This window comes from Oryzias melastigma, linkage group LG4, assembly GCF_002922805.2.
Source record: "Oryzias melastigma strain HK-1 linkage group LG4, ASM292280v2, whole genome shotgun sequence".
NCBI classification, from domain to species: Eukaryota; Metazoa; Chordata; class Actinopteri; order Beloniformes; family Adrianichthyidae; genus Oryzias; species Oryzias melastigma.
In genome coordinates, this window is record NC_050515.1 from 14,573,542 (window position 1) to 14,600,827 (window position 27,286).

General features: G+C 37.1%; 2 protein-coding genes across 4 annotated transcripts in view; both read left to right on the forward strand.

The window, feature by feature from the left end:
* adamts10 (ADAM metallopeptidase with thrombospondin type 1 motif, 10) overlaps positions 1-6,946 on the forward strand; it is a 51,563-nt gene extending 44,617 nt beyond the window's left edge. For 2 of the 3 annotated variants that reach the window (XM_036211560.1, XM_036211561.1), the window contains exons 24-27: positions 1,487-1,616; positions 1,932-2,136; positions 2,264-2,440; positions 3,898-4,278. In XM_036211560.1, the coding sequence (XP_036067453.1) occupies positions 1,487-1,616; positions 1,932-2,136; positions 2,264-2,440; positions 3,898-4,263 (878 nt within the window). In that variant the 3' untranslated portion in view covers positions 4,264-4,278. Of the gene's footprint in view, positions 1-1,486; positions 1,617-1,931; positions 2,137-2,263; positions 2,441-3,897; positions 4,279-4,488 lie in introns of those variants that run through there. The other variant, XM_024279375.2, reaches the window with a different exon arrangement.
* Positions 6,947-10,134: 3,188 nt separating this feature from the next.
* myo1f (myosin IF) lies at positions 10,135-26,803 on the forward strand. Its single transcript, XM_024279395.2, has 28 exons — positions 10,135-10,298; positions 13,205-13,333; positions 14,037-14,126; positions 14,207-14,301; positions 14,411-14,498; positions 14,603-14,692; positions 15,733-15,864; positions 16,150-16,284; positions 16,553-16,685; positions 16,945-17,141; positions 17,232-17,312; positions 17,424-17,510; positions 17,630-17,716; positions 17,866-18,033; positions 19,923-20,008; positions 20,089-20,170; positions 20,239-20,345; positions 20,424-20,522; positions 20,625-20,769; positions 22,137-22,251; positions 22,332-22,501; positions 22,594-22,739; positions 22,939-23,085; positions 23,157-23,305; positions 23,449-23,511; positions 24,269-24,476; positions 25,667-25,827; positions 25,902-26,803. The coding sequence occupies exons 1-28, from the start codon at positions 10,296-10,298 to the stop codon at positions 25,976-25,978; spliced, it is 3,270 nt and encodes a 1,089-aa protein (XP_024135163.1). The 5' UTR covers positions 10,135-10,295; the 3' UTR covers positions 25,979-26,803.
* Positions 26,804-27,286: the final 483 nt, after the last annotated feature.

Sequence of the window (27,286 nt, forward strand, 5' to 3'; positions counted from 1 at the left end):
AATAATTTGGTGATTAGTTTTATTTTAGCTCTCTTTCCTGAATTCGACTGAACCAAGAGTGAAACCCACAACCAGGTTATATGCACGACAATTTTAAAGGGAAAAAAAATCAACTCCAACACAATTCTATCGAGAAATCTGAAGACAGAAAATCAACATCATCACTGAAATACGAACCGCTGTAAATCTACAGCACAGGACTATTCAGCTGCATTCACATCAGAAGCAGTTGGCGTGGCGAGGTGTCAAGTTTCAATGTTAAGTCAATGTTCAAATGCAATTTGAGGTCTTTTGGGTGGTCGGGTACAGCGTGACGAGTCAACCAATCAGATACTCAGCTTTGGGCCAGTGACATTTTCAGTGACTCGATTAAAGGGTAGAAAAATAAATCCAATATGGGTGCTCAGTGTGGGGATTTTCGTCCTGAATTACATCCATTTTCTTAACCCGTGGGTTGCCGGAGACTGTCCCGGTTACTGTTAGGCAAACACTCTAGACAAAATTCCAGCCTGTCACAGAGTCCATGGAGCTGGAGCGATTGAGCTATTCTAGCCAGCCTCCCGGTGGACAGTAGCAAGCTTAATTGAAGCTCTAAAAGTCTAATTAAAAAGCAGATAATTTATGAGCAAAAATAATCAAATTTGGAATGTAAATATGCTTTTTAAAGCAGCTCTTTTTCAGCCATGCGTATGCACAATGACTAGCAGAAAGGTAGTACACATGCACCTAAATGGGATTTTCTGGGAGTCCACATCAAGGCCACCATTTTTTTAGGGCTGATGATATTCGATCAGCACAAAAACTGATGGAAATTCATGTTGGCCACACTTAATACGCGCAGCCAAGTTGCACATTGATGCATAGCCCAAACTCATTTTAAATGCGCCCAAGGCTAAATTTAGTTTTTAGTCACACATATTCAAAGTTAAAGTCCCATTTGTTGTAAAATTCGTTCCCCCATCTCCTGGGGAGTGGTGAGCTGCAGAACGACCAAACTCAAGAGCCCTTTGGTGTATTTAACCTTAAACTTAGTCCTAATCTTAACCCCTCTTCTGGGTCTGAAAAGTTCAACTCTGGCCGCACGTGTTTAGAAAATTACGTGCGAATAGTTGATATCGCACACAGCCAACCGTGGTTTTCTTCGTCGGCCTTTGTGAGTTAATGACCCACTCATTTCTTATCATCCTGAACTGAAGTGGAAGGGAAAATCAAGTGAAAACAGCATTTTGTCAAACTAAGTTTTGTTCTTCGAGCATGTTTCCTATTGACAAATGTAGACACATTTTAACTTATCTACATTCCAGTGTGTTTAGCATAGCTTTGGTGATGCATCAAAGAGTGGTATTTGCCCTCAAAGTCCCCCTACAGTAAATCTCGTGTTTTTAACTAACTGATTTTTTTACTATAAGATTTAATTTAACTACTTTAGCAAAAAATAGGTGCAAATTATTGGATGTTTCTCATGCTTTCGTTAACTTGTGGTCAGGTGTGCAGATCCAGCAGGTGGTGTGTAAGAGGTTGATGGATCATACCGTCGTCTACAATCACTTCTGTGACAAGAAGAGCAAACCCAAAGAGAAGAGAAGATCCTGCAACACTGAGCCCTGCTCCCCGACGTAAGTGCTCCATCTGTAGAAACAATCCAGATGTTATTTCTCGATGGAAGTCTTTTATTTTGTTAAATTTGTACCAAATTGCCTCGATTCCTGTTGATTTTAAAGCATCCATATTTTATATAAGGTTTTTTAAAGAACTTTTGTTGATTCTGAAAGTTGATTTCAAAGAATTTATGTTTTAGACCATTTTTATTACATTATGTAAAAGCATTTATTGGTTTATTATTGAGCCTTTAGTACTTTGTACTCAGGTTTTTTTGACTTTATGATGTCTAAGAGTAAATCAAATCCATTTTTTGTGTTTTCTGCCTCCAGCTGGTGGACAGGAGGGTGGTCAGAGTGCAGCCGCAGCTGTAACGGTGGTCTGCGCACTCGGGAGGTGCTGTGCAAGCGGAGAATCTCTGTCACAGAGGAGAAGATCCTGGACGACTCGGCCTGCAGCTCCCATCGCCCTTCTCTCACCGAGCCCTGCAACAACCACAGCTGCCCCCCTGAATGGCTGGCTCTGGATTGGTCAGAGGTAGACGGACGTCCTTAAATGTGTTCTGCACTGACAGATGCATAAACTTCTAAACCAGCTGACTTTGAAGTGACACTGAAGACAGTAAAATTCTTTTAAGAGTTTTTCCTCATGGTTTCTGCTGCAGTGTACTCCCAGTTGTGGACCTGGCTACAGGCACCGTGTGGTACTGTGTAAGAGCGGGGAGAGCGGCGACATCTTGCCGGAGTCTAGGTGTCCCAAACATGGCCGACCTACCTCCAGGGTCCGCTGCAACCTAAAGCGTTGCCCTCCCCCTCAGTGGATAGTGGGTCCTTGGGGAGAGGTAAAAGGAATTCATATTTCTTCAAATTGTGACTAAATGGTTAATGTAATCTTAAATGCTCAGGCACACCAGGCATGTGATGCACAGGTTTTCTACTATTTACTAGCTCATGTCCACCCCCTACAGTTGGAAGAGGCTTGGTGCAAAATGTCAAAGTGGAAAAAATCTTGTGAATCTTGTTCCAAACGTTTTCTATTCTGATAAACTTTGTTATATAATCTCAACTCGGCACAAAATGTATTTATTAATTTTTCCTCTATGATCACTTTTCAAACGGTTGGCACTTACAAGAATTAAAAGGGACACATCCACACATCACTACCAAATATGAGTCACTGATTGGTCAAAGTTCAGTCTGGTTTAACTTAGCGTTATACACTCAGTGAAAACAGTTGTAGAAACTTGCATTGAATTGCAAGAATTTTGAAAACAGAAGCCAGAAACCTGCATATTACAATGAATTTTGATTGCAAGTGGTCGCTTCAACAAGTGTTGTGGAGAGCAGCCACTTTGTACCTCATGGGCGCATGATTAAAATCAATTGTCTGTCCACACCAAATGCAACTGGTGTCAAATGTATGTACTGTACCCCGTCTTTGTTTTAACAATCGTCAAAGTAGCTTCTTGACGGTTAAAGTCTGTTAACCTGAAGCTCCCGCTGGGTGTGGGAGGAGCTTCCGCCAAAAACCTTTCTTAAACTTGTCATGGAGGACACAGAGACTGAGAGATAAGCATCAGTGCACGTCTCCGTGTCTGTGTTCACGGGTTTGCCGTCAGGGGAAGGCAGTATGGCAAGCCAAAAGGATCAAAAATCCCAAAGAAAATCGTTGTTTATCGTTAGTTATTTATCTGAAATATTTAAATGTTACCACAGTTTGTTTCAATACTACAATTAATACAAAAAAAGAATTAACGTTTAATTTTCATTTTCATCTTTACATTGGGGGCTGGGGAGTGGGGCTAAGGGAAAATAGCATATTAAGCATCATTTTCTCTCAGTTTTTGGTCTCCAGACATGTAAATGTAATCAGAAACTACATGATTTTACATTTTTGTTTTTGTTCAAAGTTCAACAATCTGTGAGCGCATATTTATGCTTTTAAGTACTTATATACGTTTTCTTAAATATATGTTTTAAAGCTTTTTTATAAAAAGTAATTTTAGGCTTTTATCTTCTTGTTTTTTTCTGTTTTTTGATTTTTTTTTTTACCACTTTTTACTGATCCAAAAAATGATCCGAACTGTGAGTTTTGTGATCCGTCACACCCCTGTTGGACATCACTAAGTTCAGAGTAGAAGCATCCGCAGTGCTTGAACAAAAAAATATATATATAAAACTAAACAAAAACTATTCATTTTTAACTTTTTTTAAATCTTTTTTTTCCTTAATAACTGTCATTACTACTTAAGTTAAAGATTGATTGTGTTGTCTGTAAAATGTATTTTTGCACTTTTAGTGTTCTGCCAAGTGTGGTCTGGGTCAGGAGATGCGTTTGGTGCAGTGTCTGACGCACACCGGCCAACCATCCAGCGAGTGTCTGGACCATCAGCGGCCGGCGGCCATGCAGCAGTGCAGGAGCAAATGTGACCTCAATCTGCCCATCAGCACAGAGAACACTGAAGGTCAGACATGTCTTATGAGTCCTATCCTCTTGACCTCTAAAGCTAAATTTGAAAGTTTTTTTTTCCCTTTTTGTATATTCTGTGAATGTAGGGTTAGGAGGTTGTTTTTAGGTGGTCAACACAGGTATTTTAGAGTATCTACTTCTACTTGTTTTAATCCAAATGCATGCATTGTAGGCGCATGTATTCTTGTGATTTAAAGTTTTTCTAGAAATAAGCAATAATTTTAAGTTATTTTTCTCTCCCTTTTTTGATATTATGCCATTTTATCTTTATAGAGTACATTTAAAATGAATAGATTGTATAACAGAGACAGTATTTAGATGAAAATTCTTACAAATACCCTAAGATTATTTGAGTTTATAGTATTTATTTAAAAAAAAGATTTCTGCTTCATGATTGTTCTTTTGTTGTTTCCACTGCAGAGTGTAAAGATGTGAACACTGTCGCCTACTGCCCCCTAGTGCTCAGGTTTAAGTTCTGCAGCCGGCCGTATTTCAGACAAATGTGCTGCAAGACCTGCCAGGGACACTGACGTAGCAGAGCTCAAAGCATCCACCTGTGGGCGCTGCTCACTCACAGAAAGCCTGAAACCTCCGAGCTGAGCCTCCGTCAGCGGAGTCGGGATCTTGCCGAGGTGCAGACACTTGCTCTGAAACTGACCAGAGGAGAGTTTGTGTTTCTACTCCAAGAATCCAGATCAAACATTTCACTGGAGGAAAACCCGGAGAGGCGGAGAGACGACTTCGGTCTCTTTGTTGTGATATTTTGGTGCTAATATCTTTGACTTTGGCCAGGACTGGTCTTTAAAGTGCCACTTGTCTTGACGTTTAACCTAATCTCTTAACCTGTATGTTCGCAGGTCATATTTGTTCTGAATAATATTTTAATTCTACCTTGTAAAAATAAAATATTAACATATCTTTGGCCCCTTTCAACATGTAAAAGATGAAAGTTATCTGTCTGCTGTTACTTGACCATTTTTTGATATTTCTTTGTTGCATATCACCAAGTTTTTGCTGTTTTCCAGCCACTCGAGCTTGATTTGCACAGACCATCAGCAGTCAGAGGACCTGTGTGTTGTATGTTTGCAGTTATGTGGTTTGGCTTGATGCCTTTTCAGAATCTCTAAATGTGTCAGTACAGTCAACCTGCCACACACTCACTATTTCTGATCTTTGACTTAGAGGTTTTGACCTCAGCAGCGCAACATTTTATCGAATGTCAGTTTGAGATGGCAGCTTGTGTAGCCTCGTTGCTTTTTTTCTCACATTTGATGTTAGAAATTGCAAAGATGATCCCACTGAATAGAAATTTGGAGCTGCCTTGTTTAAAAATGATCAATTAGGGAATAATTTGTGAAATATACACTTTTTGCAGTTTTATGGCCTTAAAAAGTCCCTTATCTACAGCAAACTTTATTTAAAAGTGTCAATTTCAGCCTTGCATATAAACTATTTACTATCAAACATGCAGCAGAATGCTGTTTTCTTTCAGATTAATCGTTTAGAAAAAGTATCGCCTCTTTTTCTGTTATTGCCTGCTTGCAGCTGTTATGAAGATATGAGCTACGCTCTCTCCTTTTCAGCTATAACTTCAAAATTTGTTGCTTTATTTAAAAATGCACACACATCTTAGAGTAAAATCGCCACCCCCCCCCCTTTAATGTTTTTTTGTTGTTTTATATGAAAGCACGTTACCCAAAAAAAGACTGTCTATTTAGGCCTTTTCTCGAGGAAATGCACATACGCAGCATTGAAAGATGTTATTTCAGCTATTTCTAAATCCTGCAGAGAATAAATTTAGACGTGCTCCATCAGACGGTTGAAGATCAGTCATCGGGTGTTGCTGCATTGCTGTGATGTTCGCTGAATTGTCATGTGGTCTGACGACAAACATTGTACAGAGAGGAAGAGGTGACTTCCTTACTGGATTTTCTGCAACCTTGTTCCTCTTTTGTGGTGCTTTTTTTTGATGGTGCTATTACTTCAATAATGTTGGTTTTTTTTCTATTGAATTTTTGTTTTTCAGTTTTTAAATATTTTGAGCCCTTTTGTAATAATACTATCTTTAAAACTGTTTTGACACCTATATTATTGCAGTTATTTTCACTCTCACCCATTTGAAGTTTTTTTTTTGCATATTCTCATTTATGTTATTAACATCTTGACTTACAAGAAAAGGCTTTCCTCTAATGAAAAAAGTGCACTTAAAATCCCCCAATATGTAGTTCCGCAAATGTTCTGTTTTCTATGAAGTTTTTATTTTGAAGTCCAGCTGTTTTTCATCAAGATTAGTTTTATCTCTCAGCATCAGGTGAGAGTTAAAGCAAGAAAACAGTTTTAGAAAAGAGATAATCAAACATAAGCATAAATCCTGATGTATATTTAAGGTGTTTAAATGCACAAATTACAGCTAAGAAAAACATATAATACTAATAAATGTTGTCAGTTCTCCACTATTATCAAAATGTAATTTTTAAATAATTATCTGGCTGATACATTTTTATCAGGTCATAGCAAAGGTTCAACAATCAGAGGTAGCATTACAAATTAGATAATAAAAAAGGGGGTAAAAGAAATAAATGTTTATTATCATGACATTAATAAAGATGAATTTTATTATGTCTAATTTCACTCATTTTTATTTAAAAGGCAGTTTGACAGAGACACTTTGGCTCTAAAATGTAGCTTCCAGCAGTGAAACAGTTTTAAATAAAAAAGGGGAGATCAATACCAGTGTTTGTTATTCTGTTTTCAAATGCTAACTATACCTGTACTGTATATTGTTGAAAATTGTAGAGATGGAGATGAGTTCTTTTGTCCTCTATGTACATCTTTTTAAAAGGAAGTAATAAATTGATAAAGAAAGAGTTTAAAAGAATGATTTATTGTTGAATTATTTCAGTTTGTAACTGCTGAGAGCTAAATTCTGTCCTCCAGACGGATGCTGAAATCATCACAGATTATCGTCTATTTGTGGATCTGACGACTCTGGTGGAAAAGTGACTTCTTCAATTTGTCTGCAACAGAGTGAGGTCATTAGATGAAGGAAACTGAATGAAGGAGAAAAAAACTGGAGCTTTAATTTTCTAAATTGTGTTGATAAAATGCAAAGAAATAAATCTGTTTTAACCCTATCGTTAATATATAATGCATTTAGGATCTAATATTGGATGAAGACTTAAACTTGCTAAAGCTAATGAATCACAGATGACATTAATAAATCCTGTAAGATTTGACATTTGTGGTTTAAATCTCCTGGGAAGTCTATAAAAATAATTAGATAAAATGATTTATTACCTGAAAAATAACAACATCCTAGAAAATGACTCCATTGTAAACTAGCCGGACTCGGACATGTTTTTAGAGCAGGGATGATGGATCACAAATGACACTTGTGTTTTCCCCAATCAGGAACAAGTCTCCCATCCTTTACTGCGTCAATCTCCAGTTTAGTCCTTTTTCCTCTCACAGAAAGTCAAAGGAGAGCCACAACATTTGGGGTAAGTAGCTTTTCCATTTATCTGTTTTCCCTTAATATTAATATTTACTTGCTAAAATAATCAAAGTTATGTTTATTATGTGTCTGTTTAAGCTTGTAAACATCTGCAGACTTTTGGTTAGTTACAACATTAGCTTACGTTTAAAGTATTTTATCCATTGTTATAATTAACAACATCATAGTAAGCACAAATCTTTAAGCTTGACATTGTTTAGTTCTATGACTTGTAGTCAGAAACCCAGTTTAATGTTTGAACATACAGATGAGTTGGTAGTGGTACTCAAGATCTCTACATAGAAACGTTTATTTAAAAACTTTTTATCTTTACCTCCTGGACAATAAAATATACAGTATTATCAGTGAAATCTATAGTATCAATAAAAACTACTCATCCCTGAGGTATGGTGTTCATTTTGCACTGGTTGATGCTTGTAATTGTAAATTCTCTTATTGTATCCTAAATCGGCAGAATGTTTTGCTTTTTCACTGATTGATTTATTGATTTATTAAAAGGGGCAGACAACATATGTTTTTCTTCTTTCTGCCCGCTTATCTTTTTTTTTCCATCACGTTTGAGTTTACAACTCAAGTGTTACATGTTTTTTTTTTTATTCAACAAAAATGAAACGTAATTACCAGCATTTTTCCCTTTTCTGCATAAATCCTGTTGATCGTGGAAAGACTGTTGACAAAACTGAAGGTTAGATAGAAGCCACTTTACTATGAGAACACTTTGAATATTGGTACAAGAACATAAGCAACTTTTTTTCCAAGTACTTTAAATCTGAAAACATTCCATGTTTTTTATAACACTGGTACACAGAACAAAGCAAATCCTTATTACATGGTTTATTTTGATATTAATGTGAAGCAAGCACAAACACTGGATGTTTATGCTAAAGGTGGTGTACCTGTTCAGCATCTATGATAATCTCTCCAAAAATAGTTAGGCAGAGCAGGAGTGGATTATATAATTTCACTTCCTTCCACCCTCTTTCAAGTAATCTATCATTTGATGTCTAGTTATCCTAAGTATGACATGTCTTTATGGATGTAAACCTCTGTTGATTGATTGTATTGCACATGCATTATTTTTTCTTGAATAATTTCTAATCTAATCCTAATCTAATTTTAATGTGTCTATTTCAAAAACATTTTCTGTCTGCAATCATATTTATTACTCATTTTGGGCATGTTCCAACAAACCTTTTACACTCCTTGTGTTTAAAACTTAAATCTGAAATGTTCTGTTCAGGTTCTTTGAAACAAGAAACACGACATTAAATGATCAACAAATGTTTCATTTTACTGTTTGAGGAAACTGGTTAAAACAAACTTTATACAGACACAAATGTAAGGCAAGGTGAGTTTATTTGTGTAGCACATTTTGTGTTACAAAGACAAGTCAAAGTGCTAAACAACAAACATTTAAATAAATATTTAAAGGTGAATAAAAAGTAAATTAAAGTAATCTTAAAGTAACAGAGAAAATGTAAACTTTTGAATACAAACATATTAAACTTTTTGAGCTTTTTGGAAGTCTGTTCCAGATCTGTGGAGTATAGAAGCTGAATGCTGTTTCTCCATGTTTGGTTTGGACTCTAGGAACTAACAAAAGACAGGATCCAGATGATCAGAGAGGTCTGGTTGGTACATACTGGGTCAGGAGGTCAATCAAGTATTTTGGGGCAAAACCATTCAAAGCTTTAATAACCAGTAACAAAACTTTAAAGTCTATCCTCTAGCAGACAGGTAGTGTAGAGACCTCAGAACTGGACTGATATGAGAACCAGACCAGCAGAGTTCTGGTAGTTCTGTAAAAACATGGTTGCAGTAGTCAAGTTCACTAAAGTTGAACCCATTAATCTATCCAGGTCCCGATTAGCCTTTAAATACTTTCAAGGTGGATTTAAAATTTTGCTTTACCACAATTTTTAACTATTTTACCAGCAAACTAATTGTTAACCTGTGGAAAATGAGCATGCGAAACAGTAATACTGGAGCTACAAATGAATAAATTTGATAAAATGATAAAAACACAATCATAATCACCCATCAGATCTCTGACAACAGAAAATAAAAAAAATCCAAATGAGTTGCTTTCTCGTACAAAAAAAGAAACTCCTTCGGTTGTTTCTAGAAACCATCAGCCCCCAAATGGCATAAATGACTGCAGAAAAGCTCACTCTGAAACCTGCATTCAAACCCGGCTCCTGATCGCTCCTCCTGAACCCAGCGGTTTTCATGGGCGTTGGAGGCAGCAGCTTCTCTGACTGCACAAACAAAACGTGAAGCAACCACAGCCTGGGTGGAGCCGGCATCGCACAACTGAAACACCCATCATTTGGCAACATGCTGGAGATAATTGCCCCCCTTTGGGTCAGCGTTACAATCAACACTCATCTGGGTTGCAGTGCATAAATGGACACCTGCCATTGGCCATTACTTAATCCTCTGCTCTGAGCACCAGGCAAAAACAGAAGTAGCTGCTTGGCTCTGTGCTGCGAGCGTGTGCATCGCTCGAGTAGTTCTTGTTTCACACAGTCTGGGGGAGTATGAGGAAATAGATTTTGAATGCTTCACTTGATGTCCTGTAGGCTCCTGGTTGCTGCTGCTGCTGCTGCTTTGTCCTCTTGTGGTGATGGCGGCTCTATGAAGAGATCAGGCTGTGGATTTTAGCAGCACGCATCAACATTGAACACCTGAGAAGGAGAGGCTCATAGCAACCATGGTACAAAACCTTTTTTTTAAACTCTTACATTGTGTTTGTCATTTTAAACTTAATTTTTAGAGCTCTTTTGCTGTTTATTGATTCTGGAGCTTTCAATGGTGACAAAAGCTCAAAAGACTTAAATTGCTGTTAGATATTTCAGTGTCAAAAGACAAATTGTGATGCAAAATTTGAAATATTTTGATGGAACGTTGTTCCTTTAGGTAAAGTAAGCTTCCTCAGAGTAGCAGCTCTGAGTTTCCTCTTTTTCTGAGGAGGCGCAGTTTCCTTTTGAAAGGATGGTCTTAAAGCAGTTAATTATATTGATTCTTGTTTTGATTTTAAGCTTCAGAGTAACACATTAATAATACTTAAAGAACATCAGGAAAAAAAAAAAAAACAAGAAAAAGTTTGGTGTTTTTGACCTAAAGTAAGCATCAACATACCTGTTGTTTCATTCAAAATGGACACATTGATCTCATCATCTCATGCTGGTGAGTGTATTGATAGTTACTGATACTACAGGTTTGTTTTTTGGTGTGGACAAAGTACAGACGGTTTCACAAAAGGCAGTCCTGAGGTGTGAGAGAAGGAAGTGGACTTCAGGAGAGGACTGCACTTTCCGTCACAGCACTTCCTCCTCTCGCCGAGCATGGTCCCCCCACATATCCGGGTCTCATTTAGTGAAGTTGTGAAACACGGTCACATCTAGTCAACAACATGCAAGCAAATTCAAGAAAAAAAAGTCCTAAAAGTAGAATTTTTTTAACTAATTTTCTCTCCAGTTAAAAAAAAACAAAAAAAAAACAAATTTCAAAATAAGAGCCAGGAGAGTACCAGTACCTGAAAGATTTTATTTTTACTTTTATTGTGGTGTAATTTTAGATTATTTTCAGTCAAGTGCAGAATTGGAAGTCATGGATGTTACTTCATAGCTTTAGTGTTTAATTGGACTCAAGTCCCTTTTTGTTTTTGCTCAAAAGGCAAGAGAGCTCATTTTTGGGCTCACATTTGCTTTTTTGTGGCTTAAATATCACAGAAAAGAATATAAAACTGACAAATGTTCAAAAAAGTTCTACAGTCTTTGCTAAAACTATTTTTAAAAAATCAGCATTGTGACTAATATTGATTGTGATTCAACATAATTTGTATTTTCTCAACCAGAAATAGGAAGAGTTAAACGTATTTTTCAGTGAGTTACTCTCAAATGTTAAAATATGTTAATTTATTTGCATCGTAGTAAACGTTTGGCTTCAAAGACAGCTTTCCTAAATGCTTATTGTTGAGCTCTATCATTTACTTCACTATCTTTTTTACAATACCAGCAGAGTACATGCAAACCATCCTTAGAGAAAAATAATTTCACAATAAAAAATTGTGTTAAAAAACAAGAAATCTATGTCTAAAATCTGTCACCAGCCTAAAACGCCACAGCTTTTACCAGATGATGAGAACACTTGATCAATGGTTGCAAGAAAACAAAAAAAGGAGGAGCCTAACTGGATTGTTAGATGATAAATTCAAAAGACCAGACACAAGTTTGGTCTCTTTTACAAACTCAGATTGTATCTAAGCCGCCTTTTAAGTAGAATTGATTCAGCATTCAGATATGTGACAATGCTGTTTCCTGTATGAAAGCACACACCCATGGCTGATGGGCAGACAGAGCAATACTTTGATGATGAAGAGAGAATCTGGAAAAAGAAACTTCTCTGCTGTGTTCTGGACAAAATCCCACCATAAAACACAATTCAGTTCAAACTGTGGCAACAAGTATCAGCTATGAGTGAAACTGCAACATGTTGCTCTAGGAGGCCAAAAATACCGCACCAATATCCTGAGCACATAACTTCAAATGCAGAGTCTTATTTTAGGAGCTTTGTGGTCCTCTAAAAAAAATTCTTCAGCCTCTGAAGCTGTCTAGTTAGAAACACATTATGAAAATGAAGAATGAAATATGTCACTTTTTTTTGGAAGCAGTGACGGCAAGACAATACCGAAGACTTTCATAAGTTTTTTTTAGAGTTGTTGTGTCCAAATTTCCCCTCTTGCATTTTTAGGTATTAAAGTCATGCTTCACTTGTGAAATTGAGCTCAAATGTAATAGAAAACCAAAAATATTCAATCGTTTCTTTATCTTATGTCAATATTCTAGGACTTTCTAACAAAATGAGCTCATCCTTTTGACGTGGCTATGACTAATTTTCTGATGAGACATAAAGGGACTTTATTGAACTTTTATTGAAGGTAATTGTTAATCTACTCTAAGGATGCAACAAACGACTGGATAAAGAAGAATTAGATGCATTTTTTCCCTTTTATTTTGTCTACTAATGTTGTTTTCTGTGTCGTTGCAAAGAAGCTGAAGTGTTGGTCATGAGTACAGACCACAACCTGACCCTTCTGGTGGCTTCAAACCCTGTGAAACCTCACACATCAAGCTCATTAGCACATTTTAGGGAACAACCAAAATAAAACTCATAAACTTTTTTTTTTTAATTCATGGGAACAAAAATTGGGTCTGGTTTTAAAAAAAAACATACAAAAGCTAATAACTTGATTAATAAATAATTCAGGTCATATACAGTGAGAGTTGCTGTGCTTCTATGAAGTATCTTCTTTGTTTCTTCTTTATGTCTGAATCAGAAACTAAACTACGTTGCCTGGAAACCGGCCTCAGAATCCTGTGTTGGCAACCACAGTGGATGATGTTTTGAAATGATGTTCATACTGAACTGTGTTCTTCTCTTTAAGAATGTAGGAACTTCTGAATATGGAACAATCAAAAGTTTTCTCAGAATCTTGCTTGAAATATAAAAAAAAGAACTGTCTATTTTTGTATCAATACCAAAGCAGTGTTAAAAATTCTTTATTGATTCAAGTGTTTTCTGTGAAGTTTAACCTATTTTCTTTCCTGTGGGTTTCAGGCGAAGTACCACTGGCAGAGTCAGAATGTCAAGCAGAGCGGGGTGGACGACATGGTTCTCCTGTCCAAGATCACGGAAGACGCCATCGTGGAGAACCTCAAGAAGAGATACATGGATGACTACATCTTTGTATCCTACTAGCAGACATTCAAACAGCTTTAAATTAGCAGCAGAATTTGGGATTTTTCAAATTGGGAAACCTAGTAGCAAAAACCTCCTAGCAACTCATACAAATACGCCGAGCAGCAACATGTGGTCCAGCATTCAAGCGAACATATATGGGCAAAAATACAAGAAATGTTTTCTTCCTCTTTTGCAAAAAGCTGCATGACTCAATAACTCACTTCCGTTTTCAGAGAGCACAGCTGAACTTTAAACCCCCCATTTGCAGCTAAAATAATCGATTCGTTTGCAAAACCTTCACTCAAGCAAAACAGTGCAATAATATTATAAAGTTTTCACAGCCTTTGAATATTTAAGTCTGGGGTAAGATCAAGTAAAGCAGATTTTGTTGTAATTTAAGGGTGAACTTTTTGGGAGCTTTTTTTATTGAATAGGATTAATTTTTATTTATTTTATTTATTGTGGTTTAAAGCTCGATGACAATTTTCAGGAAGTTCTGAGATCGTGCCACAGTGGTGACAGGTGTGACTTCTGAATTCCCCCCCATCACCCAGTGGGTGGCAAAACTTCAGAATAAAAGCTCAGTTCCTGACCTTAACAAATGGTGAAGTAAAACTTCAGCAAAAAAATATAAAAATATATCTCCTACAGGGATATTTCAATTGGAAAAAGATATTGGCCATGTTTTCCCTAACAACCCCCCTGTCAGACGTACATCGGCCCTGTGTTGATCTCAGTCAACCCATTCAAGCAGATGCCTTACTTTACAGACAGAGAGATTGAACTCTACCAAGGAGCAGTGAGTAAACTCTGTGGTGCAGCGGCTCCTCCTTCAACAGCAATCCCCACCATCTTTCACTGATGTGTTTCTCCCTGCAGGCCCAGTATGAGAATCCACCTCACATCTACGCTCTGACTGATAACATGTACAGAAACATGATGATAGATGGAGAGAACCAGTGTGTTATCATCAGGTAATACCATATTTGAACTTTTTCTTATTAGAATCTAACTTTTTTTTCTGTAAAAATGTCTAAAAAGGCAGTTCCTTTATTAAAATGTTTTGCATTCTCTCTGTGTTAGCGGTGAGAGTGGTGCTGGAAAGACAGTCGCTGCAAAATACATCATGGGTTACATTTCCAAAGTATCCGGAGGTGGATCAAAAGTGCAGGTGAATGCAAAGGCAGCTCATCTGATTGTTCCAAATAAATCTTAAAGGTCTCTCTGACTTCATTTACCGACATGCTTTTTTTTTTTTTTTTTTTTTTTTTGCAGCACGTGAAAGACATCATTCTACAATCAAATCCTCTGCTGGAAGCGTTTGGGAACGCAAAAACAGTCCGCAACAACAACTCAAGTCGATTTGTAAGTTCAGCCTTTATTTTTAACTTTTGTTAAACCTGCTATGCAAATTGAAAACATGACAACTTAAAAATAATATGTATAGAAAAATGAGCACAAATATGATTTTATTTAACTTTGTTGTCATTTATAATAATTGCTATCGTCCCATTATATTACTAAATCTATGAGTTTCTATTTTTATGACAAAGTGCCACAGAAACCTACTAATTAACTCTGCATTATCAGTTTGTTTAGTGATTACTTTTCAGTATAAAAATATATCTTTTCTGGTTATTCTGTCTTACTTTTAATTCACCCTTTGATGCCTATTGATGCAAATGTGCACCCCTTTAGCTCAAAAATGACCTTAATTTAGCATCTACATGAAAGAAAAAACATTTTTTTAATAGATCGAAATAAATTCTGCAATCAAGGGGTTAAGTAAATATGCCTATACAACAGAGTCAAATAGAGATAGAACTGGAATTAACTTTAAATTCAGAAAATCAAACACAAATAATCTGGAACACCAGTTTTCTAGGGTTTAAATATACTTCGACTAACCATAAAAACTTGTTTTAACACCTCTGTATATAATTTACTCATAAAAAGAAAGAGTGGTGGCTGCCACACTAACACCGTTTTTCAATCCAAAATAATTGTGCTGATGAGGTTTATAATGCATAAAAGATGTGCATTGCTTCCTGTGTTTTGGTGCACATTTCCCCTCACCCCCCCTATGGTTTCTCGGTGAGACCCTGACACATTAACATCTATAAACCACATCAACCTACTCCAATGCAGCAACTTTGCCGTCAGACCCCAGAAAAAAACCACAGGAACTGTGTTCATGGGTCACAGCTGACATTGGCAAGCTCTTCCTGTATTGGTCATGCCAATGAAGCACAATTACAACATTTCTAATATCTTGACTTGATTATATAAAAAAAACTATAACAAGACAGAGTCAAATAAAGTCCTGCTCTGTTACATTAATAAATCTGCTAATTTTTTCTGCTCAGTTTTCCACTCAGTGTCAATTTTAACTTTCCATCTAACAGGGGAAATACTTTGAGATTCAGTTCAGCAGAGGAGGTGAACCAGATGGTGGCAAAATTTCAAACTTCCTACTTGAAAAGTCGAGGGTGGTGAACCAGAATGAAAATGAGAGGAACTTCCACATTTACTATCAGGTCAGTAGCAAGAGTGGATTTAGCGTTCCCCACCTAAGCACCTAAAATTCATAAAAAACCATCATATCACTTCATCCATTCATATATATGTGTTATTAGTTTTACAATGAATGCTCTGCATTTTTCTGACCCTGTTAAGTTTTTATTTATTTATTTATTTGTTTGTTTTGGAATTATTTGACTTTTGACTAGGGAGCATTTTCTGACAGAAATCTTAAGAAACTCTGAGTTACTTCATGCAAAAAGATATAAAGAATTTTGACAAACGGCACTGTCATCTTTCAGATGATAGAGGGCGCTAACGCTCAGCAAAAAGAGGCCCTGGGCATCATGACCCCAGACTACTACTACTACCTGAACCAGTCTGGGACGTATAAGGTGGATGGAACCAACGACAGTAAAGACTTCCAGGAGACTTTGGTAAATAACTGCAACAGTGTGGTCCTCTTGTTGAACAATTTATGTAGAATTGTAAAAAAAAAAAAAAAGAAAAAAAAGTTCCAGCTGATGATCTAGAATGGAAAATACTAAAATGTATAGGGAAATTGAATAAAAGTAAGAGAATAAAGTAATATTACATAAAAATAAATAATAAAAAGCTGTAAAATTAAGTAATTTTATCCTGGTAAATATACTCGCTGCTTGCTTATATATCCCTCCGTCATTGCTGGTTTTATTCCTGCTTCAGGAGGCCATGCAGGTGATTGGAATCCCAGCTGGCATCCAGGCTCAGGTGCTGCAGATCATTGCAGGTATTCTTCACCTGGGAAACGTCAGCTTCATAGAGGCAGGCAACTATGGGCAAGTGGAAAGCACAGACTGTGAGTGTGACACACACACCGTGACTCACCTTGAATGCACATGCATGTGTCTATTCCATAGAGGATATGGTTAGAGCTCGCCAACGCTCCCTAGACTTCTAGCTAATTGTTTGTTCTGCTTTTGTTGGCTCCTAATCAACTCGGAACTTTTTCATAATCCCAAATTATTTCGAAAAAAAAAGTCAGATAGTAAAGAGAATTTGACTGAAAGCATTTCCTGATATGGATTAAAAATCTTATGTGTTTGTATCTGCATTAGTGCTCGCCTTCCCCGCCTACCTGCTGGGAATCGACCCCAACCGCCTGCAGGACAAACTGACCAGCCGGAAGATGGATTCGAAGTGGGGAGGGAAGTCCGAGTCCATTAATGTGACTCTTAACCAGGAGCAGGCCACTTACACACGAGACGCCTTGGCCAAAGCTCTTTATGCACGCCTCTTTGATTACCTTGTAGAGGTAGCCTCTTTTATTATTACATCAGTATTTGTAGTTGCAGCCAAAGCAGCATTTCACCATGTATTCTTGTTTTTCTCCTTGCTTCTCCAGGCTATAAATAAAGCCATTCAGAAGCCCTATGAAGAGTTCAGCATCGGTGTGCTTGACATTTATGGCTTTGAGATATTTAAGGTTGGTTCCCTGCAGATTGCGAGTGTATAGAATTTAAAGACAGATTCTAAACTTGATCATTTTGATTTGATTTTGCATGCTCTGACAATAACAACATTTTTTTACTCACAGAAAAATGGGTTTGAGCAGTTTTGTATAAATTTTGTCAATGAGAAACTGCAGCAGATCTTTATTGAACTCACTCTGAAGGCTGAACAGGTAAAAGCATCGATTGCACTTTTGTTCTGTTTTGAAAAAATAAATTAAAAACTAAAGCATAACTCTCTAGAAATAGGAGGAAAATTACCCTCTGAAATTTTGCTTCACCTTTCTGACAGGAAGAGTACGTCCAGGAAGGCATTAAGTGGACCCCTATTGAGTACTTCAACAACAAGATTGTGTGTGACCTTATCGAGAATAAACTGGTGAGTTTATGATGCATTAACATTCAGCCTTTTGACGGAGAAGTTTCTACAGGTACAAAAGAAGCAAAAAAGTCACAAATTTTAAGTTTAAGAAAATGATCTTATCTGCAAGAAGAGTCGAGCTTTCACAAGTTGCCTCTTGCTTGCAGAACCCCCCAGGAATTATGAGTGTGCTGGATGATGTGTGTGCCACAATGCATGCTAAAGGAGAGGGTGCAGATGGAACTTTGCTGCAGAAACTGCAGGCTGCTGTGGGAACACATGAACATTTCAACAGCTGGAACTCCGGTTTTGTCGTGCATCACTACGCCGGGAAGGTTTGTACCTGAATCGCTTCAGATTTATCCTACAGAAACATTACATTTTGAGTATTAAATGGTTTATTTCAGGCAATCAAAGCAAGAGTAATGCATAACCAAGACAATAAACAAAGGTTTATATCCATACAAAAATATATCACACATAGAATAATTAGTCATAAAATCATAATTAATACAATTATTATTTTTAATCATAAATAAATATATTTCTTTTGTATATCGAACATGACACATCAAAACTATTAACTACTGGAATTGTCACAAGATGTTCAAAAGATTGCTTGAAAGTGAATAGAAGGAAGCGCTGCTCTTCTTTATTTAACTTTTATTTTTCCATTTTCTTAACCTTAATTATAATTAGCCAGTTCTTAGCTTCTAATCAGATATTTATACTTTACCAACACAGATTCAGGTTATTAAAAATCCTGAAGTATCAGTAAGTCACATGACAAAGATGAAGTATATAATGATGATTTAAATAGACAGCATTATTTCAGAAATCAGTAAAACACATCCAGATCAAGTATCAAAAAGATGTGCAGATCCTTTGTTAAAAATCATTAATATAAATCACATTTGGGGAAACAAAGTGGAATGATATGATTAGAATTGATTGATTTATTATTTTTTATTTGGTCAAAGTCGGTGTCCTTGTCACAGATTAACCAGGTTACATATATGGTAAAGATGTGAAATAAAAAGGTCCGTATTCTGTCAACTGTCCAGGGTTGATATTTCTTCTTCTGCTGTTTGGTTGGCAGTTGTCCCTCTAGTATGGGGTCAGATCAGGATCAGCTTGAGGTGAATGAAAAAAAACAGATTGTAAACTTGAAAAAAAAATGAAAATTAAAAAAAAAATTCTGAAAATTTGAAAAAACCCATAAAATTTAAAAAGAAAAATGTTTTTTTTTTTATTAAAAAATATGAAAACTTTAAATAAATCTTGAAAAGGGCTGCACGGTGGCGCAAGTGGTTAGCGCTCTCGCCTCACAGTGAGAAGGCCCCGGTTCGAATCCCGGCTGGGACCTTTCTGTGTGGAGTTTGCATGTTCTCCCCGTGCATGCGTGGGTTTTCACCGGGGACTCCGGCTTCCTCCCACCGTCCAAAAACATGCTTCATAGGTGAATTGGTGACTCTAAATTGCCCCTAGGTATGACTGTGGGTGTGACTGAGTGTGTGATTGAGGCCCTGCGACAGACTGGCGACCTGTCCAGGGTGTACCCCGCCTTCGCCCATCAGTGGCCGGGATAGGCTCCGGCACCCCCGCGACCCCGAACGGGATGAAGCGGTCAAGAAAATGGATGGATGGATGGAAATCTTGAAAATGTGAAAAAAATAGTGAAAACTTGAAATAAAAGAAAAACTATAAATGTAAAAATTACACATTGAAAAAAATATATCCATTAGTAAAAGCTACTGTTTTGAATTTTTATTGTTTTTTTCTGAATCTTCACTTTCAGTCCTCAGTTTTACAACTTCAATTCTGGTTTTTCGAGTTTTTACTGCTGAACTGAGCCTAATTCTATGTCTAGTTTTAACAGAGTTTATAAAGTTCTCTTCGCTGTAGTAAAGACTAATCATCAAGGTCCTTGTCCCTGTACAGCTGTTATCAGTGCATCTGAATAAGTTGAGGTCAAGTTCTCAGGGGGTCAGAACTCTGCTAAAATATCAGGGTCACAGATGACTTCTGGAGATAGTCACCATGATTTTCTTAAAATTATATTTGACTCTTCTATTTATTACTGCATTTGTTTGCTCAAATGTCCATGATTAAATATGTTTAGCTTAAAGAAATAAAGAGAAAGCATTGAAGAGGTATGAATAATGGCAGTGCAAGGAGTGCTTTTCCTGCTATCTGTAATTCCTCATGTCTGGTGTTTCGTCAGGTGTCGTATGATATCAATGGATTCTGTGAAAGAAACAGGGACGTGCTCTTCCCTGACCTCATTGAACTCATGCAAAGCAGTGAATTGTGAGTTTCCAAAAGTAAAGATTTAATTTGTGTCACGTCTATGAATAAAATGTGCTCAGAAATGTTGCTTTCTTCCTCAGTGATTTCATCCGAAGCTTGTTCCCTGAAAATCTGAACACAGACAAAAAGAGCAGGCCGACCACAGCGGGCTCAAAGATCAAGGTGGGTACAGCTTTCCTGTGTGTGACCCTTCTCTGGACTTTTCTTTAACCGTAAGACCCTCCCTACAGAAACAAGCAAACGATTTGGTGAACACGCTGATGAAGTGCACTCCTCATTATATCCGTTGTATCAAACCCAATGAGACGAAGCGTCCAAAAGACTGGGAGGAGAGCAGGTCTGCACGCTCACCTCTACACATCTCAAAAGACAGCGGGGAAAACCCTTTTTGAACAAATCTTTGGTCACATTCCAGAGCCAGACACCAAGTTGAATATCTTGGGTTGCGTGAAAACATTCGTGTCCGGAGGGCAGGATTTGCATACCGCAGACTCTTCAATAAATTTCTGATGAGGTGACTTTGATAATAAATGTTTTACACATGAAGGAGTTTGTATAAAAGGAAAAAAGTTTGTCTAACTTTTTGTTTTTGTCCATTCATGTTGGGGGAACGAAGGTATGCCATCCTAACAGCTGAGACATGGCCTTCCTGGAGGGGCCCAGAGCAGCAGGGCGTCCTTCATCTCCTTCGCTCTGTCAACATGGACAACGATCAATACCAGATGGGACGCACCAAGATCTTCGTCAAGAACCCAGAATCGGTATTTTTTCTGAATGGGTTCAAAACACAGCAAAATGTTAACACAAACTTGTGTAAATGTTGACATCTTTTGTATTTGTTAATGAGAGATCTGTGAAAATTACAAAGCAGAAAGGAAGAAAATGCAAAGTTTAGCAGAGGAGGGGTCACTAAAATCAAAAGATGAGAGTTCAATTTGGGATCCCCAAGAATAGAATGAGGATTAGAGCTCCACTGTCTCATATTCCTGGAAATCCTTACTTTTGCCACCTCTTATTTCCTGATCAGGCGAGTCCAGTCAGTCAGAAGCTGTAAAGAGAGAGGTATTTTTGGGGAAACAAGGCAGGACAGGCCTTGAAGAATTTATTTAGAACAGGAGTATGCAACGTGAGGCTCTGGAGCCTCGTGTGGCTCTTTTATCCCTCCACAGTGTCTCTGGCTGAAGAAAATAAAATAGTACTTTTTAAAGGTATGGGTTACTACATCAGCATTGATTTTATTAAGATTAGTTAATACATTTAAAAATTTTAGGATCCCTGCTGACATCAAGAGGCTTTATTTGCTCTACACTTCCACCATCATGCAAATGTTTCAAATACGAAGCAAATTTTGGTAAAAAACAAAAAGATCTTTCTGTTTATTTTATGAGTTTAAAACACATGTTATGCTGGATAAAATGGTTAGCAGCTGTCCAAAGGGTAGTTGCTTAAGTATATAAATTTGTATATTTTTAATATGCTTTTTCTAGCGGATCATAAACAAATTATTTAATGTTTTTGTTCAAGTTAAGAAGGAACAATGATCACTTAAGTAGACCTGAGGCATAACTAAAGAAAATGCCATTTTTGTCTTGCGTTGTTTGTTTAAAACCTTTCTTAGGAGAACTTTAGCATCATCAGGAGAATTTTTTTTTGCCACAGGAAGTCTTTTATCTTTAAAGGAAGTCATATAAGCTTTTGTCAAAAGTGGAAAAACAATTTACTCCATATGTTTCTGTTTTCATTCAAGCCAAAAATGAAATATAACGAATCCAAAGCAGTATCAAATGTTCCTAAAGGGTCAAATAAGCTCCTAATAGGTTTCGATCAGTAAGAAACGGGTCCAAATGAGTATTTTATCGGTAACGGTTGCAGACCCCTGGGTTAGAATGTGGTGGTTTAAACGTGTGGAAAAGAGACACAGAAGGTTTCTCAGTCCTGTTCCTCAGACCTGTATGATTTATCGGCTCATCTTCTCCCTAAAGAAAGTCAGCATCTCTGCAGAGACCTGATAGTGAGACTCTGTCCTTTCAGGTTTGAGGGATAAATGTAAAGCAAGCAGCGCCCTGTCCCGATTAGACACTGGATCAGACATAAATGGGTTTCATTTGTTTAATTTCTTTTCTTGTAGCTGTTTTTATTGGAAGAGATGAGGGAGAGAAAATTTGACACTTTTGCACGGATCATCCAAAAGGCCTGGAGAAGATTTATTGCCAGGAAGAAATACGAGCAGATGAGAGAAGAAGGTAAAAATGGAAATTTGGACTTTCTGTGCTATTCTGGGTTCATATCTTAAGGTTGTCGTGGCGTTTATTGTGCTGTTCAGCCTCCGACATCCTGTACAACTCCAAAGAGCGGAGGAAGAACAGCATCAACAGGAACTTTGTTGGAGATTATCTCGGACTGGAGCAGAAACCTGAGCTGCGACAGTTCCTGGCCAAAAGGGAGAGGGTCGACTTTGCAGATTCGGTCAACAAGTTTGACCGCAGGTTCAAGGTGATCAGATCTTTCGTTCTTCAGAAGAATAATTTTAGCTATTTCCATTGAAAGCTACATATTTAAAACAATCATCTTCTTCCTTCTTACAGTCCATCAAGAGAGATCTAATCTTGACACCCAAGGGTATTTATCTGATCGGCAGAGAAAAAGTCAAGAAGGGACCAGAGAAAGGACAGATCAAAGAGGTGCTGAAACGAAAGATGGAGTTTGAAAGCATCAGTGGTGTCTCTCTCAGGTAACATTTTTATTATTTCTTTCAAAACCACAAGTACTGGCAATATCATACTTTCTTTCTGACATATGAACATTTTTAGAGTTGTTTTAAGTTTATTTAAAATACCAGGAAGTGGAAAAAAAAAGAAAAATAACATTCTTTTATCCATATTTCCTTCTCTACAAATACATTTTTGACCTAAATCTTTTTCATTCCCTAGCACAAGACAAGATGATTTCTTCATCCTGCATGAGACTAATTACGACAGTTTACTGGAGTCCAACTTTAAGACGGAGTTCCTCAGTTTGCTCTCTAAACGCTACGAGGAAGTGACCAAGAGAAAATTGACCATCTCATTTGCTGACAGGTAGAAGGCCCCAAAGTTTGTAGGAGATATAAACGCACACCGGATTCTGACACACTTTCTTCTTCTCCAAGACTGGAGTTCAGAGTGAAGAAGGAGGGCTGGGGTGGAGGTGGATCCAGAGTGATGGTGTTTCAGAGGGGTGCAGGTGATGTGGCCCAGATCAAACCTGCAGGCAAAACCCTCACGATCACAATAGGAGACGGTCTGGCCAAATCCTCCAGTAGGTTTTACATAATGTGGCTTTTCCTGAAAATAGAAATTTGAATGATTTTGCACAAAAATGTAGGGGAACTTTTGTTAAGCATAAGTTTTGTGTCGTTAGATATTTGAAGGTTTATTGTAACTGATGTTAATTTTCTCCAGAACCGACCAGGAAGTCAGCTGTTGGGTCCTATGGAGGAGGGAGAAATCATGTTCCCAACCGAGGTAAGAAGCTTTTATTCACTTTCATTGACGTTAGGAAAACAAACTAAACCTTTTACAGACAGAATACGAATGAGGAAGTTTGTTAACCCTTTAACACCTGGGGTGCTGCCGGTGACGCTTACACACTAAATCTTTAACATATTGTAACTTATCAACTGTTAATTCCAGTAGATTCTGAAGGAGAAAAGCGATTCATGCCGCTTTTCTCCTTAAGAATCTACTGGAATTACGTTGATCGTGCTAACGGTTAAAAGAAAAATTGAATTAAAGAACATCAACACTGGAGCTCCAGTGTTAAAGGGTTAAAATTTCAACAAAATCAAGCTCAAAACATTCATTTTGAGCTACATATTTCCATTGTATTCACTTCTTTTCAGGAAATATTGCAAAAAATATTTAGGAATTAAATAAACATCAAATTAATCTAAATATTCTAATAAAACACATCAAATCTTAATAGAAATTCACATGCAAACACCTTATTTATTTAAAAAAAAATAAGGAGACAATTTGTTTAATTAGTTTTCTTCTGACAAATGTTTCAAATCATTTTGGAAAAAAAAATGTCAACTTTTCTGAAAACTAACTCCTCAACAGACTTATATATGTTTTATTTAAAGAGATTATTGTAATATCTGTAGTTGAACGTTTTTTAACCCCAAATATGTTTTAATTTTTCCGCCTTTTCATATATGATCAAATTTAACATGATTAAGTATAAGTGCTTTACACTCTTCTTTAATATTTCTACTTTCAGCTCATCAGAATGGAGCAGCCAGGGGCCACAGGGCACCTCCTCCTCAACAGTCAGAGATCACATACTCCTCACCGACCAAGCGGGGTCGGCCTCCCAACACCGCCCTGCCCAAACTAGGCTCCCAGAAGACTCCCCGAGTCCCAGCCAACAACCAGCACAACCAGGGAAACCTGGACTTCCTTAGTGTCCCTGACCAGGGCATGTCAGGGTAAGACAGTCATCCAACTGAAAAGGTGGATACGGGAAAATCAGTGCATACAGGTTATGTGAGCTTTTTAGGGCTTGCCAAGGTGAGGCTACAGGCTTAAAGCAAATACAGGTGAAAACAAATAAACAGATTTATGCTGAAACCATAATGATCCCTTTAAATGTGTTCTGTTTGTTAAACTAGAACAATAAAAACAGACTGATTTTTATCAGCAAAAGATGAGCAGTGAAATTCCACAGAGATAAATAACTACTGCAGTAGAAATGTAGATGATGCATCACATCTGATAGAGAACGAGTGGGCAGCATGAAAAGACACAGTGGGGAGCCTCCTTACATTCATATCTTGACTTACCTGACGAGTTCTGGGATTAAGAACAAATGTTGGATTGTTATTTCTAAAAGCACTTGACCTTTACACAGATAACATTCCCAGTTTTATGTCAGACATGTAATGGCATAACCTGTTCCCTGCTCTTCATGCAGAATCCAGTTTCAAATGTCACTGAGTGTAGTGGAGATTTGTAGATCCAGTAAAAACAGATTATTTAGGTTGTTCCCTTTATAACAGTTACAAAAATAGTCATTTGTTAGAAATAAAAGCAAAAAAACAAGTGGAGCCAGAGGAAATGATGAAAACTAATCAGGATGCTGCTTTATTTTTTGAAGCTATGTCATTCTTGTGAGTCATATAGTTAAAAAGTCATTAAAATTATGGTTATATTAAAGTTTTTGTTGGCAAATTTAACTTCAAGTAATTACAGAATTATTAGGATCAGGTTAAAATGAATGATAAACCAGACTGTTAAAAAAAAAAAGTTTAAAAAAATGTTGACCTCCAAACTACACAATGTAAACTTGAAGTAATTAATGCAAATTTTAGAAAAACTTCACCCGAGGATGTCCCAGTAGCCAATGAGCTCAAAGTCCCACCCCCACGTAAAATTAGGGCCAAAGCGAAAAGTCTGAATTGAAACTGTAAATTAAGGACTGAGAAAACAAAATTCAATCTGTCTTTCAAGATTAAATTCTATATTTTTTTCAACTTTACCTTTAAGTTTCCCATTTTTTCTATCAATTTTAACATGTTTTCTTTTGTTTTTTTCAATCTTAATGTCATTTTTTTGTAATATTTTCATCCACTTTAACCTGATCCTAATTCGACTCCATCTTGCTCCTCCTTATTTACAGAAAGCAAAGGAAAAAGAGCATCAGCCAGCGACCGCCTCCTGCTCCCAAACCCCAGCAGAGACCTCAGGTCCCCCAGTGTCGAGCTTTGTATCAGTACGTGGGCCAGGAGGCAGACGAGATCAGCTTTGAGGTCAACGATGTGATTGAACTCATCAGAGAAGGTGTGTGTGGTTGCGTTACCTCACTGGCTTTAAAAACTTCTCAAATTGAACTGAAGGTTTTCGTTTTTTTGCAGATCCATCTGGTTGGTGGTTTGGCAAGATTCGAGGGAGGCAGGGTATCTTCCCGGGCAACTATGTGGAAAAAATATGACCATCGCTCTTTTTTATTTTGTTTTACACGTCAGTTATAGTTATAGGGTAGTTTTCCGTTCATAAAAGAAACAGTGGTGGACCTGGCTGACATTTTGGACCCAGCTAACTTGTCTGTCGGTCTTTCTGAGTGAGGAGAACAAAGAAGACATCACGCTCATAAAGACAAAACTACACTGAGCTGCTCAGGTGTCCTCAGTGCCTCAGTGTCAGGTGATCCCGCTGTGAACTACCCTGCAGCCCCTCGACACCTTCTTTTGAGCTGCTTCGGCAGTGAGCTGCATCCCTTCCTTGAGTCTACTGCATTGTCTTCTTCCTGCCTGGAGCTCTTCTCATCGTCAACGCCCACTACCACTGCTTAGTATTCTTTATAAAATCAACAGTATACAATAAACAGTATTTAATAATCTTCCCATGTATACAGTGAGATAATGCTTAAGAAAAAAAACATCTGTGCCTTTTATGTCTGCAATGTTGTTTTTAAAGAATCAGATTTTTTTAAAATGGTTTCAACTTTGATAAAAAAAAAGATTTATTTTCATTTTTTACCTCTTTGCACTGGTTTGTAAAACATTATCAATAAGTTATGGGAGGTTTATCAAGAACTAATAAGGATGGGGCAATTGATTTTAAATATTTTAATGATAAAGTGCCTACATTCTTAGAAAGTTTTTATGAAAAAACAGATTTCCTTATATCAATCGACACATGATTTTTGTGCATGAATTTGATGAGGGGAGTAATAAAGAATTGTTCAGATTATACTTTGGAAAGCATTTTTCACTTTAACTTTGTAAGTTTTTGTACATTAAAAAAAGGAATTTAACTTAATTTTCTTTTCTTTTTATTTAATATGTGCGTTAAAACTTAGAAAGTTTGCAGTTTTACTCAAAAAAAAAGGAATTTGTGGCCAAAACTCATTAAAGTCCCACTTCAATCATCTTTTAATAAAAATGTAAAAGCGTTCCCAGTCTTGTAATGATGATTATGTTGACTTTAACCTAAATATAAAAACCTCTGTTGTTTCTGCAGAGCAGCAGAAGTTCTTTGGAAATGTACCTCTTAAGTTGTGTGTAGAACCACTGGTGCGGAGAAAGCCTGCCATTACTCCCCATCATCCATGGTGATGGGGAGTAAAACATGTTGAGCAATATTGGAGCTCTAAGGTAATACAGTTTTGAGCCAGATGCTCAGATTAAGATAACAAAGACGTACATGGATCTAGTCATTCACAAGTAGATGAATCAGAATGGAGCAGTGTGCCATCGTAGCTTCTATCACTCCTTTAAGCCACAGTCTGCTTCTAATT